The sequence below is a fragment of the Vanellus vanellus genome (genome assembly GCF_965231255.1).
Source record: "Vanellus vanellus genome assembly, chromosome: 8".
NCBI classification, from domain to species: Eukaryota; Metazoa; Chordata; class Aves; order Charadriiformes; family Charadriidae; genus Vanellus; species Vanellus vanellus.
Window position 1 is genome coordinate 9,267,737 of NC_138913.1, and position 14,433 is coordinate 9,282,169.

The following is a 14,433-nucleotide window of genomic DNA, read 5'->3' on the forward strand; positions in this document are numbered from 1 at the left end:
AACTTCACTGCAGATAGTGGAGGTATTATTTACTTGCATTGGTGTAAATGAGAGGATGTCATCTGTTCTCAGTATCGGAAATAAGATCTGCTTACAGACTGCGAAAGCATCTGTAACTGAGCCCTAGATTTTTACAGAGATTGCTTGGAATTTGGATTTTTATTTTTTAATTATTCCCACTTCATGGAGGTTTCAAAGTGTTCCCTTTAGCCTGAGAGTCAGATGCACAAAACACTAAGTAGCTTGTTTTGAGCTTTAATTGAATCTGAACACTTTGCTCCCGCAGAACTTTGTAGTAGGACTGCCAGAGCAAGGAGCCCAGCATTGGGCCATATGATTTATTACAAAGCATTAGGAAATCGTGATTTAGTGAAATACAAATTTCAAACCAGTAACTTTTTCAACTGTGAAACTATGTTTGATTTAATGACAGAACAGGCTGCTGCTGATTAGTTTTCCTTAAAAATAGATTCTTTGCTTTCCTAAAGGTAGTAGAAAAAGCACCTGTACTGACTTACCTATGCACTCTTTTCTATTTTGAAGGAGTGCGTTAGTCGTTTTTTCATAGGTGAAACACACTTTCAATATAATCCTTAAAAAAAACACATTTAAATAAAACCAAAATTGTTAGTGGTTTGGCATCTTGTGGAGAAGATATAAGCCTGCATATTAAGGGCAATATAGAAATTACCAAGCTCGTAGAGAACTTTGTATGTGATGAGCCTGCTGTTGGTGGTTTGGAGGGTTGTTTTTGGCTTTTTTCCAACTTTCCTTTTTATGTAAAATATTAAATGCCCTTTAGCAGTCAGTAGCCCATGTTTGTTGACGATTTGAAGGTATTTTCTTTGCTTTGTCATTTTATAACTGGCATGTTCCAATGTCTGTTCTTAATAATAATTCTGAATTCCTCCTGTTTTGCATGTCTGTACAGGTTGCAGACCTGGGCTGGACCCATTAAAAAAAAAAACTATCAAAAAAGCCACTTGAAATTACTATTTTGTTGATGTCTTTGACATCTTTAAAATGCTTCAAGTTAATGAAAATGGTGTGGTATTACAGAAAGAATTGTAACTTGCTGCTTCTAAGATTTTTTTTTTTTTTTTAACTTCCATGTTTCTTTATTTTGTTTAGTTTTACTTGAATGGAAGAAGAACCACACTTGTTTGGTTGGTTTTTTTTAAATACTCTATAGCTGTGGATGTTGTTGCAGATTGTTGAATCCCAACTTAATTTTGCAATACATGTTTCATACAAATAATGAATTTGTATCTTTTTTTTTTGTGCTGAAAGTTGTCTCGGTTTAGAGTGAGGCTCTGTCTGTCCAATATGATGTGTAGCTCGCCACCCCTGCAGTTGGTGTGGGGCTCGGGGCGGGGGGGGGGGAAGGGAGAGGTTTGGTTGTTTTGGTTTGGTTTATTTTTTACATCTGTATTAATGAAAGGAAACCAACTGGAAACTGGATATAGAAGTTCTCTATCTACATACACTAACCAAATCTATAGGTGCTCTTGTCTTTGAGAAATTCTGATTTTACTTTATGCTGATATTATACTTATTTCATCAGAATCACTCTGTTTTTACAACAGCATATGAAATCAGAATTAGACTATATGTATATTAAAGTTCCAGATGACCTATTCATATGATTCAGTATGAAAGATTTTCTCTTAATGAGAGGAATGTTTACTAGCAGCCCAATTAAACACTTGACAAATTTACTTTGAAATAGTTTTTATTAACTAGCCTTTTCAGCTCGCCGATTCATAACTCCCTAATCTTGTCTATAGTTACTTTCATTGTTGAGACTTCCAGGATTCTTCTTGCTTGCTAGCTTAGATGTTTCCTCAACCTGCTCTTTCATAGCTTAAAGACTTGTTGAACTCACACTCAGGCAAAATAGTTGTTCTTAACCTGCGGTATAGTATTCTTGACTTCTGAGCTTGATGGGATGGACTCTTAAAAGTATGAGGTCTTACTGTGTTAGCACTCCTGACTCTAACCCAGAGGTGGATCACTCTGTCCCTGTCTCTTCCCTTCCCTCTCCAACACCCTCCTCCCCTAAATAGGGACACGCCCTTAGCATAAGAACAACATTAAATATTTGTAAGAGAAGGTCAATTGAAGCAATGCGCTGCCTGTACTTCAAAGCTAGCATTCCTAGTGGTTTGCATAAATGTGTCTTAAGTTTAAGTGTCCTTACTGTCACCTCTGTATGTGCTGCATTATTCCTTTGGCATAAATAAGGCAAAAAATAACACTTGCTCTATCTTGACTCTTCCTGAAATTCCAGTGCTGATTCTCCAGTAGCTATTAAACTGGTTTAGGAACCATTTAGTTCAGTGTAACTGCGTCAGTTTTGTTAGGAACTTCTTCCAGTATTAAATTAATCACAGTTAAACCTGACCTAACTGTGTTGCTGAAGGTGTAGAAAGCCTAATTCAAGCAGAAGCTGTTCCTCCTAAGACTCTTACATCTGCTGTAGCGTAGTTAATCTGTAAGAGGCAAAACACAAATACTTATAGCTGCAATCTCATTCTGTTTTGTTTCTTTGGTTTAAGTCCATTTAATCTATCCCCAGGCTTTATGAATAGTGTTCTGTATCCTGAATTATCAACTGCCCAGACTGTCCAAATTATCTTACTGTTTCATTTGGGGCATGGGAAAGAAGAGGAAGCGAGGAAGAGATGAATGCTCTTCTTCCTTTTCTACAGCCACCATGGTCCAAATTCTTCATCTTCTCTTGTGAAGATAAATGTATATATAATTCACCATCTGGATGTATCATCCTTCCCCCTTAGCCCCTCGCACCTCTGCAAGTTTTAACTGTGAATATCCACATACACTATCAAAATCCTCTTCCCTGATGGAGAAAAGGATTTAAAATACATACGGCTGCAGTCTGATGGTCTGGATTCTCAGGCTGGAAATTTTGAAAGTATTGGCATTGCAACTGGCACCACAATCACAAGAATTTTCACAGAATTGCACAGATTCATTGAGGTTGGCAGAGACCTCTGGAGATCATCTGGTCCAGCCGCCCTGTTCAAAGCAGGGTCAGCTAGAGCAGATTGCCCAGGACATCATCCCATTGGGTTTAGAGTCTGTCCAAGAAAGAAGAGTCCATTTCTTAATGTTTATATGAAATTTCTTCTATTTCATTGCCTAATGTCCTTTCAGTGGACAGCAGTGAGAAAAGCCTTGCCTGTCATCTTTACTCCTTTCCATCAAGTATTTGTATACATTGACAAGATGCCCCTTGAGCTGCTTCTTCACCAGGCTACACAATCTCAGCTCTCTCAGCCTTCTATCCCTTCGTCATCTTCGTGGCCCTTTGCTGCACCCATTCCAGTATATCCATGTGTGTGGCTCATACTGGGGAGCCCAGCACTGGGCCCAGCACTCCAGACACAGCCCCAGCAGTGCTGAGCAGAGGGGAAGGATAAAGGCTCTCCTCTGAAGGCAACCCAGGGTCCCGGTGGCATTTTGGATAAATAGAGCCCAGGAGGGTGTAATCTCTTGATGCTTATACGTTACTTTGCTGAAGCCAGTAGCAGTTACGTCTGCTTCAAAAGCAGAGTGTAAACACCCACCAGCGCTCAAATGAGCTTTTAGAAATGAGATGATTATCTTTGAAATAACCACTACTGGGTGGCAGGGGAGATGTTGCCATGTGTATGTCATTCTGTAATAAAGGTCCTGTGGTAAAGTAGTTAGAAAGCAAGACATTTTTAGTAATAATGGGCAAAAAAAATATTTAAGATGCAGCAAGATGCATGTGTTGTCATACTGAGAATAGTCTTGCAGTACTTTTTTTTTTAAAAAAAAAACAACAAAAAACAAAAACAAAAAAAAAAACACAGAACCCTTTTTTTCCCTTCTGCTGTGCTACTCAAGTAACAAAAGGTTTGCCTGTGACACTTATTGTAGTTCATGTTCATGGGAAACTGTAAAAAGTCTGCTTTTTATTTATCTTTGCGGTCTGTATCACATGCTGTTTATTAAAAAAAACTACTTTCGTTTTTTATCACACTTTTGAGTGTTAATGTATATACTAACAACTAAATTAAAATAATATGGTTGGTACACTTGTGAGTTCTGAAGTGAGAATTTAAGGAATCTTCATTCTTGGAGGTGTGATTTGGCATTGCAGCTGTCCTTTCAAAAAAGATGAAAGGAGACAGAAATCGTGTACGTCAGTGAGTTGGAGGTGTGGGAGGCAGAAATAGAATTTGCATTTATGGGTGGGAATTCCTAGATGCACGTGGCATTCATTCTTGTACACTTCAAAATAAGTACCTTATTTTAGATGTGGGCTGTAAAAGTTGTGGTAAGAGAGCAGTTGTTATTGAAGTGTTTCAGCCGGATGGTTTTAAAGCCCCTGCTAAATCAATCTGGTTTGTTTTTTTAAAAATATCCTTCATGCTTTCATTACCAAAACTATACTTAAAAACAAACTAGGTTGTATTTTTGTATCAAATATGAATTTTGAAAGAATAAGAAACACTTGGGAAATTATTGGCAAGTATAAGAGCATGAGACTGCAATGGAATTGCTTCTGTGGATGTGTTGGTCTACTTTGGACTTCAGTTGCTAACAAACTTATTGTGGGAGGGATTTGAATTCCCTTGCTGAGAATGTAACTTTTTTGGAGGGATGAGGGACGTGTCAGGGTTTTTAATCAGGTCACTTCTACGCATCTTTGTCCCCAGTAAGCTTTAAACTTCGTATGCTGGTCGATTCTGTTTCAGATCCCCAGTGCCTAGCTTTGAAAAGGGCTACGTTCCAGCAAGTGCTCAGTCTGCATGGAATTCCTACTCTGTAATAAAAGTTGGACATAATTATCCTTACACTTACTTTGAAGCTCAAGCTAAGCTCTAGTCTGAAGAGGGCAAATGAAACTATGGCTGGTGATTTTGAAGTAGGTAGTTCAGTAACCTGAACTAATGGGTTAAAACTTCTGTTTATTACAGCGTAAGGTGAGTTTTACCTTTTTTTAGTAACTATTAAATGGTTTTGAGCGGTGCTACCTTGTTTTAAATGCACAGGATGGTTCAGGGAAAGGGGATGATCAGTTCTTGTTCAAATACAAATTTTAGACTTTGCTGCCATTACCATGCTGTGATTTTTGTGGTAGTTCTAGGTCTCCATCCCTAAAGCATCAAAAAAATCATGGAAAACATGCAAAATAATGCTGGTGAAACATAAGAATGATTTGCAATGTGGGCAGTTTGCTTTAGCACGGTAATCTCAGTGAGCCCTTCTGATTTTATGCTCGGAAATCAGTCTGGTTTCCAACCTACGTTGGGAAGACTTGATCCAAAATCTGAACCCACGTAACAAAAAAGCAGGAAGGCTGGTGCTAGATACCTCGGATAACTTCCTATATGGCCTTTTAAACACTAATGAATCTACCTTCAGCAAAGGTTATCGTGAGCTACACTTAATGCTTTCACTAAAGAAAGGGTTTACTGCATTCTTCTTATTTTGGTAAGGATACATCCCTGCTAATTGAAATAAGCGCCATCTGTGTTGCTCATTTAAGGTGAATATCACATGGGCTTTTCTGTATTTCCAGTTGGAATGGGTTCCGAGTGATTAAAACCTGACCCAGAGCTGTCTGAACATCCCAAGCACACAACGGTTTAAAAAACAAGACTCATCTAGACTTTTCTCTCTAAAGCATTGATGACGCTGATGCCTGTGACTTCGAACTGGATCTGTGGCCTCAAAGGCGATCCGCCTCAGGTATTTCTTTCACTGAGTCTTGTCTCTTTGTCTGGCATAGGTGCTGCTGGGCTGTGCTGCTTTGTGTGGAGAAGAAATCAGTCAAGAGGTGTGGATGATGTATTGGGCTTTGGTTAGTCTGTGTTTGTCTCAATAAGCAGGGCTGAATTGTAAGCAAAGCAATGGTTTGGGGTGGTTTTTTTTTCTTTCCTTTCTCTTGGCAAATAAGGGATTTCAAGTTCTCCTTACTGCCCTCGGCTGGGAACTGGGGAAAGTGCTTTTTTGGAATATTCACATGGAAAACATTTTGGTGAATAGAGGGAGAAACATGTGAGCATCCACCTGTTTGGGTGGCTATAACCAACTTAGGAGAACTTTAACACAAGCTGTCCTGGAGAACCCTCAGCTCCTGTGGTTGGAATAAGCAGCAGAGAACAAACTGAACTGGGATGCCAGGATCTTGTTTGATTGGTAAGTCAGCTCAGCAGGTAATAGATACACCACATTTGTTTAATTTCTGAGGGCTCAACAGCGTGTCTTCAAAAGGATACCTTTGCTTACCAGCAAACCTTCCCTGTGATGGCAGGGTGAAGCGCGCTCTGTGTGGCTCTAACCAGATCACACTACCCTGAAGACATGGATCCACGACAAAGGCTGAAGGGAGGATTTTATAAACAGAGTGAGTCCAGTTTCAACTTCCAGCTAACGAATAAAACTGAGGCCGGAAGCACAGTACAATTTTTTTACTAATCACTGGAGCAACAACATTAGGGATGTTGTGGGTTCTCTGCTAATTGAAAGCTTGATCTTAAAATTAGGTAACTTCAGGCTAAACCAGAGCAGAAAAGCTCAATGAATGGAATGCCTGGTGAAATTCCCTGATCTGTGTTGAGTCATCAAACTAAGTGACTGTAATGGCCTCCCTTGTGTCTTCAGAATAAATGGCTTATTTTTCAAAATAATAATACGATGTTTGAAATATTCTGCTCTGTGGGGAAATAGAATTTATTGCTCTTTACTGTGGCATAAAAAAAAAAGTGAAGATGAAATGAGGAAAAAGGGAGATTCTTTTGTGATTATAAATTTGGAAAATTTTGAAAAGGGGAAAGTTGCTTATCTTAATTCTCCAGCCCTTATTGTATATTGATTCTGCTATACAGCAGCTTTAATGGACGGCTGCTACGTTGATGCTAGAAGTGAAGCTGAGCTGTGCGAGGTTGGGCACTTTGACACCAACCTTTCCCGTGTAAAACAGGAACGTCCGCGTGGCGATGGCACCGCGTGAGAGGCACTGCTGCCCGGTGCTTTACAGGCCCTGGGCGGGCAAAGCCCGCGTGTGAAAACGTGCTGGAGAGCCGTTCTGACCATTTAGTTTAAGAGGTAGCATGACAGTATGGTCTATAAATTAAAGGTTTATTTGGGGCCTTCCCCCCTCAGCCCCCCGTTGCTATGGCGACGGGCGGGGGTGAGGAGCCGCCCGCCCGGCGCGGCCCCCAGGGGGCGCCCTACCGGCGGCCGCCGCTGGCCCCGCCCCGCCCCTTCCCCCGCGGGGAGCGCCGCGTCCGGAGGCGGCTGCGGCCCGTGGCGGGGCGCGGAGCGGAAGGTGAGTCCCGGCGGCGAGGCGAGGCGGGAGGGAGGGGAGCGGCCGCCGGCGTCGCCCGCAGCCCCGGCAAACCCCCTGTGGCGCCGCCGGCGCCCGCCTCCCTCCGGCCTTTCACCCCGCCGGGCGCGGCCCGTCGCCCCGCGCCCGTCCCCATCTTAGCCCTCGCCCCGGCGCCATTTGAAGCGCGAACCCGCACCCGCCGCCCTGAGGCGAGGGGCCCGTCCCCCGCCGAGGGAGGGAAGGAGGGAGAAATGACTCACCCTCCGGCCCCGCGCGTCTCGCCGCGCCGAGGCGGGTGGCGGTTCCCGGCTGGGCCCTCTCCCCGCCGGCGGAGCCTGGCCGCGGCCTCGCCCCTGCCCCCGGCTCCGCGCCCCGCCGCCGCCTCAGGGGCGGAGCGGCGCCTTTGCCGCGCTCCCGCCCGCCGTTCCCGCTGTGGCTCCGGCCTCCGCGCAGGCCGCGGGGGGCTCCCGGGATCTCGCGGTTTAGGGCCTTGGTGAGCCCGTCTTTATGAAGGATGTACCGGGGAGCGCCGCTGGAGCGGAGTAACGGGCGTTGCTGTCCTCCGGGCCGATCCGTGGGGAAAGGCCGAGCCGCGTAAAGGGGGCTAACGCTTGCTCTCGGTGCGCTGCGGGTTCTGCCTTCGCAATCAGAAAAAGCGATCAGGGCATTTGATACTTCTAGACCGTGATATAGTATTAAACCCCCTGTTTTTTCCCTGTTATCCTCCCCTTAAAATAAAACTGTAATTCAGACGAATCATTTCACGAGAGCAGCATTTATTTGCTGAGGGGCCTTTTTTGCTGTTTTCACCTCTGATGGCATTGGCTTTAGAAGTCCCTGGGCCCGTAAATGCTCTACTGTTACAGTAAACCACATCAGAGCCCATCTTTGCAGCACTTCTTCAAAACTACTTGGGCCAGTTTATAGCGCGAGTATTTTTGGTGTTGTCTCCATCTATTTTACTGTTGTCAGGAGCTGCCAAGTGTAGCGAAAGCCAACTAACCTGGCACAAAAGGAAAACAAATGCTCTAATGCATCCACCTTATCAGTTTTGATACTCTAAATCAAAATTAGTATCAACTTTTTATGTTGTTTTCTAGCTTCAATTTCCCTAGCTTCGTTCTTTGTAATACTTGTGTATCTGGTTCTGTTCTTTTCTATGTTGTGCTCAAGTTTTAAGGTGTTTTGAAATGCTGTCACTCCATAGATGAAAATCTCAAGCTGATGTATTTGCTACGTTTGGAAGCTGTACAGCCATCAGCTTCTTAGCTGCTCTGTTTGCTGGTACTGAAGAGTGTAGGATTTCTGGTAAGGGAGCATGACTTTTGTCAGTATTTTCAACATTTAAACTTTATCTAAAGGACTATGCCTCAAAATGTCTGGTCTCTGACAAAAGGCAACAGGGTGCTGAAGAACTGCCCAATAGTTTACACTGAGTACTTGAGTGCCTGAGTCCTGACCTGTCTGTCTTTATGATGAACCTTCTTTTGTTCCAGGGCAGGAATATGAGACTAGACTTCAGTACTTGTGTGCATTTAATCTTAACTGTAACAAAATGGGCTGGGGGAGAGAAAGGGGAGTAGGAAAAAAAACTCGTGTTTAATGTGAGGGTTTTCAAAATATTTGTATTGTTTCATAAGGTGATGAAAGATAGACTGCATACAAACCAAATCTGCCTAATACTTGAATGTTTTCACTTTACAGTTAATTTAGACTGTTCAAAATGAATGAACACCCTAAAAAGAGGAAAAGGAAGACTCTACACCCTTCTCGATATTCAGGTCAGTCTAGAGCTTGAGTTTGTGCACTTCTTTTTCTCAAAATAATTACTTTATTATGAGAAGGGACCACATGCGCTAATATATGGAAAATCGGTAACATAAAGGGTGGGATAAGAAATCTTGGTCCAAATGTATTGAGTGCCCCCTCTGTGTACTCTGCTCTTTAGCCACTTTCAGTCAACGCATCTGAACGATTTTGTTCTGTGCTCCCTGCAAACTGGGAAACTTGCTCAGGCTTCAAAATGAAGATGATTCTACTAACACACAAGGGGAGGAATTTTGTAAAAGTTGGAATGGGGGTGTCCAGAAGTGGTCAGCACTGGACAAACTGTGGTCCTGTCACTGTCTTCAGTGGGAGCAGGTTGATGATGATTGTATCTAATACTCCACACATCAGAGCGGGCAGCAACTGAAAGTTGTAAACAGGAACATTATCAGGCCAGCACAGAATTCCTCCAACACAAGAAGTAAAAATGCACCCGATGAAGAGAATTTTGGTGCACTAAATACATATGTAGCTACATCATTGTCTTAGCATTAAAACTTAACTTTCTTTTTTTTCTTTTTAGATTCTTCAGGTGCAAGCAAATACATAGACAACAGTGGAATTTTTTCTGACCACTGCTATAGTGTCTGTTCTATGAAACAGCCAGATATAAGGTTTTCTGAAAACAGAGGTAAGACTACGTTTTGGGGTCTTGTTCTGCAATTTGTTACTAAGTGTGTCACGCTCTTATTCATAGAAGTAAATAGGATTCAAGATATGTAGTGGGTGACATCTGAGCATCATTGTGATCTGATATGTGTTATCCTGGTGGAAGGTTGTTTAATCGCTGTAATTGAAATAGAATTTTCAAACTAAAAAATGATGATGACAAAAAGATCCTTCAGTTTTACAGTATTTATAATCATGATTAGACTTCTTCATCTAAACATCCGCTAGCTAGGTAATGTAAAGCTGATGTAAATAATCTAAGGGTTCAGATGGAATTTGCCAGCTATTACGTTGAATGTACTTGTACTTATGGAAAAAAAAAAAAGCCTTTTTATAAAACATCCACTAGTGTATGTAAAGTTTAGCAGCACAAATGTGAGGATGGATTTTTATTACATTTATTTTTCTTTTCACTCTAGTAAATTAGCCAGAAACTCTTCATAAGTCTTAAAAAGTATTCTATTTTAAAATGTGATGTCCAGAAGTATTTAAGACTATTTTTTTTTAAATTATGTCTTTCGAATGTAAAGTTTCATTTAAGGATTTTAAGTTTTTTCCAGTATAATCAACTGACTATTTTTTACTGAAATTTTAAAGACAGAGCTGCCACATTTGAATTCTTTTGTTGTCTCCTGCATGTATGGAAATAATTTCTAAGGTATTTATTGTTACTTTCTTTAATGTAGGTTATGATGCGATTAATATGTAAAGATAAATTTATGCAACTAGAATAAGTAAATAGTAAATAAGATCTATGGTTAAAGAATCCTGACAATGCTAGTAATAGAAGAATGATGAAAGAAAATCCTTTTATCTTTGCAGGTAGATTCCACAGTCCTGTGCAGAGCCTAGACACAGATGATGATGGGAGTCCAGTGCATGCTGGGACTTCTCACTGGAGTGGGTCACATTCAAACGTTGTGGGGTTGCACTATACAGACCCTAAAAAGAAGGATAAAGGTAAAGGTAAATGTGTATTTGCAGCTTAGGTGCTGGGAAGCTGGAGAGCATGGCTGCTGGCTTTTAATGTAGCATTGGTCTTAGTTTACATTATTTATTTGTGAATTAAGCATAATGCATAGTCTGGTAAGGGGGAAATAACTGCTTTTTGCAGTTTTTTTTTTAACCTTTTGTTTTTATTATCTATTTCCTCCTGCAGATAAAGGTACTAATAATGGAATGTGCAGAGACTTATGTGATTCGCCTATATTCAGTGACAGCCCTACAGAAGAGGAGAAACCTCTTGATATTCAAACTGTAGAAATTTCTACAACAGAAGTGAATGCTGTAGAAGTTCATGATATAGAAACACAAACTGTGTCACCTGAGAAGCTAGAAGCTGAGGACCTAGAGGAAATCCCTCTGGAAACCTGTAAAATCTTTGAGAAGAACCAGGCTCTGAATATCACAGCTCAACAGAAATGGCCTTTGCTGAGAGCCAACAGCAGTGGCTTATACAAGTGTGAGCTCTGTGAGTTTAATAGCAAGTACTTTTCTGATTTAAAGCAGCACATGATCCTGAAGCATAAGACATGTACAGACACTCACATCTGTAAAGTTTGTAAAGAAACCTTCTCCAGCAAAGTGCAGCTCATTGAACATGTAAAGCTACATGAGGAGGATCCATACATCTGTAAATATTGCGATTACAAAACAGTGATATTTGAGAATCTGAGTCAGCACATAGCAGACACTCACTTCAATGACCACCTTTATTGGTGTGAGCAGTGTGATATGCAGTTCTCCTCCAGCAGTGAGTTGTACCTGCACTTCCAGGAACACAGCTGTGATGAGCAGTATTTGTGTCAGTTCTGCGAGCATGAAACAAACGATCCGGAAGATCTGCACAGCCATGTGGTGAACGAACATGCATGTCGACTGATAGAGTTAAGCGACAGCTATAATAACAAGGAGCGCGGACAGTACAGTCTCATAAACAAAATCAGTTTTGACAAATGCAAAAACTTCTTTGTATGCCAAGTGTGCGGCTTTAGGAGCAGGCTGCATACAAATGTCAACAGGCACGTAGCGATTGAACACACCAAAATATTCCCTCATGTTTGTGATGACTGTGGGAAGGGCTTTTCAGGTATGTTGGAATATTGCAAACATTTAAGCTCTCATTTATCTGAAGGGATTTATTTGTGTCAATACTGTGAATATTCAACGGGACAGATTGAAGACCTTAAAACTCATTTGGATTTCAGGCATTCAGCAGACTTGCCCCATAAATGTACCGATTGTTTAATGAGGTTTGGAAATGAAAAAGATCTTTTAAGTCATCTTCAGATACATGAGACAGCTTGATTACTTTCTTTCCCTGTAATCAGTTTGTTAGAATTGGAATTTACTTCCAGTCACTAAAATGTGATATTAAATACAATTTTAACAGCAATTATACAATTCTAATGTTTTTCTCTTTATATCAGCAAAGCATGTGTAACAGCTTGGTGTTGTGAATTTCCTTACCTAGGGGTTTCAGTAAGAATAATCACATTTACAGTGTGATGGATCAGATTTTGGGGGGGAGGGACAGTGGGAGTAGTAGCATGTTGTGATAGCAATTCTGATGGTCATCCTGCACTTTCACATCTGATGTACAAGAGCAGCTCAAGTTTAAAATGAGACAGAGAAAGCCAACATCTAGTTCCACGCTTAAGTAATGCCACACTGATCTCAACTGCATCTCCAGCTCATATTACCCTCTGTGGCACCAGCTCATTGTGCTGATGTTTAGCAAATTGCATCAGCCTGCCAAAGATAAGGGTGTTCCAAAAATTCCCAGGCATGGACATCTCCAGGTTCACATACCAGCCTGCATTTGTCACCTCATAACTCTTGATAAGCTTTTAAAATTGTCCTGTTTTTCTCTTGGGGTACCTGTCCGACCTCATCATTCACTTTCTTTGTTCATTGTTTAATTGCAACTCCTGTCTGTGGGACTATCCAACAACCCTCTGTTCCACACATTTACTACAGAACTCCCACGTGATTTTTGTCTCCTGTATTCACCTTCAGTTCCTATCTTTTAATGCACCAAGGAAACACACTTTGCTTGTGTGTAGATTGGGTCATGTTTTAAGGAGTAATTGTAAGGGAATTTGCGGAGTGATCCAGCTGAGAATGTACAGAGTGTGACTTTCATATATAAAACCCTCATTTAGCTCTCACTGAAATGATGTATGTCACCAACCTTGTTTAGAGCAAGCTTCTATTAGTTTATAATTGTATTATTATAATTCTGTATATTTAGAATTAGCTTTCCATGGCTAGTAATTTGAGGACAGTTATTTTAATTCTGTAAATTTAAAACTTATATATACTGGCTTAAAACACTGATACAGTACTAAAATTTTATTAACTTATTACTTTCAAATGATTTCACACATCTGTTCAGATTAGCTAGTGCTATCCTGCCATTATAATCTTTAGAAGTGAATTTTTATGATTCATTCTGTAGCTGTATTTCTGAGTGGATACTTGCACGGATAAAAATAAGGGTGAGGTCATGTAGATTGTGATAGTTATCAGGCTGAAATTACCCATAAATTAGTGGTGGAGGTTACATTTCTTACTGCATTGACTGTAGATTTGTAATGTAAGATTGTCTAATGCAAGTTTTGTATAGATATAATTAATGTATAAAACATTTCTTGGTTAAGTGAGATTTGGTGTTACCAGCTTCAAGGCATGCAAGGGTCATTGCATTTGATTTTTAAAGCTAGGGATTAAAATTGGCTGAATACAGTCAATCGGCATATATTTCTTTGTAGGAGAAAAGACCATTTTTGTCATTTTGAAATGCTGAGTCTTCTATGTAGTCATTGAAAAGGGCAACCTGATGGTGTCTCGATTGTATTTTATTAGTTGTGTAGAGAATGAATGTCTGTAGTAGAACTGCTGGTTTCCTATTTTGAACGCGTTCATCCTGGCTGGCTTAAAATAGTAGCAATAATATAGTTAACGAAGCACTAATAAGAATTGTTTTATATATGGAAAGTTGATTTTACTGGTATAGGTATAACTGAGAGAGGGGAATGCCAGTTCTCTTCAAACCCAGCTCTTGGTGGTGACGCACAGGTGGAATGGCACAGTTGAGCTCTGGAGAGAAAGCTGTTCCAGGGGACAGAGACAAGAATTGGAAAAAAGACATTTACAAAAACCCAAAAACCAAATAAGTGGGCTTAAGAAGTGTGTGGATTGTATAGAATAGCATTGTGTCCTGTGCAGGAGAGGTGGTCTCTTGTAAAAGGACAGAGCCCTGTGATACAGAAAACCTGCTTGTTGACTCCTCAATAACTTCATCTCACTTTGACTTGTGTTATTTCTGATCTCTAAACTGGGAATGAAAAGAATACCCCATAGGAATGTTATGAAGCCAAATAACTCCTTAGTAAAAGCACCCCACAGTGTCTGGTGAGGAATATATTCAAGTTTGGCTGAGGTTGGATTTCATAAATAAGGGACTAATGTATTTTCTTTTTAATAGCAGAAATGGAAATGTACAGGAGTAGCTGGTCTCATTTTACCTTAGCAGGAACACTAGTAGGTTATTGGCTTCCACGTGATCGGCACGCTAAAACAAGAAGATATTGTAATGAGCGGAGTCT

The 14,433-nt window shown here is 40.8% G+C and overlaps 1 protein-coding gene across 3 annotated transcripts; it reads left to right on the forward strand.

Annotated features, from left to right (window-relative positions):
* The first annotated feature begins 5,685 nt into the window (after window positions 1-5,685).
* Window positions 5,686-12,212, forward strand: ZNF639 (zinc finger protein 639). Of its 3 annotated transcripts, XM_082486977.1 has the most exons (6): window positions 5,686-5,745; window positions 8,501-8,635; window positions 9,032-9,108; window positions 9,678-9,785; window positions 10,646-10,789; window positions 10,983-12,212. In XM_082486977.1, exons 3-6 carry the CDS (start codon window positions 9,051-9,053, stop codon window positions 12,128-12,130), a joined length of 1,458 nt encoding a protein of 485 aa, XP_082343103.1. In that variant the 5' UTR covers window positions 5,686-5,745; window positions 8,501-8,635; window positions 9,032-9,050; the 3' UTR covers window positions 12,131-12,212. The 3 variants fall into 3 exon arrangements, with proteins under 3 accessions (XP_082343103.1, XP_082343102.1, XP_082343104.1); XM_082486976.1 differs by lacking the exon at window positions 5,686-5,745 and having other exon boundaries at window positions 8,467-8,635; XM_082486978.1 differs by lacking the exon at window positions 5,686-5,745 and having other exon boundaries at window positions 8,467-8,635; window positions 10,646-10,783.
* The last annotated feature ends 2,221 nt before the right edge of the window (window positions 12,213-14,433 follow it).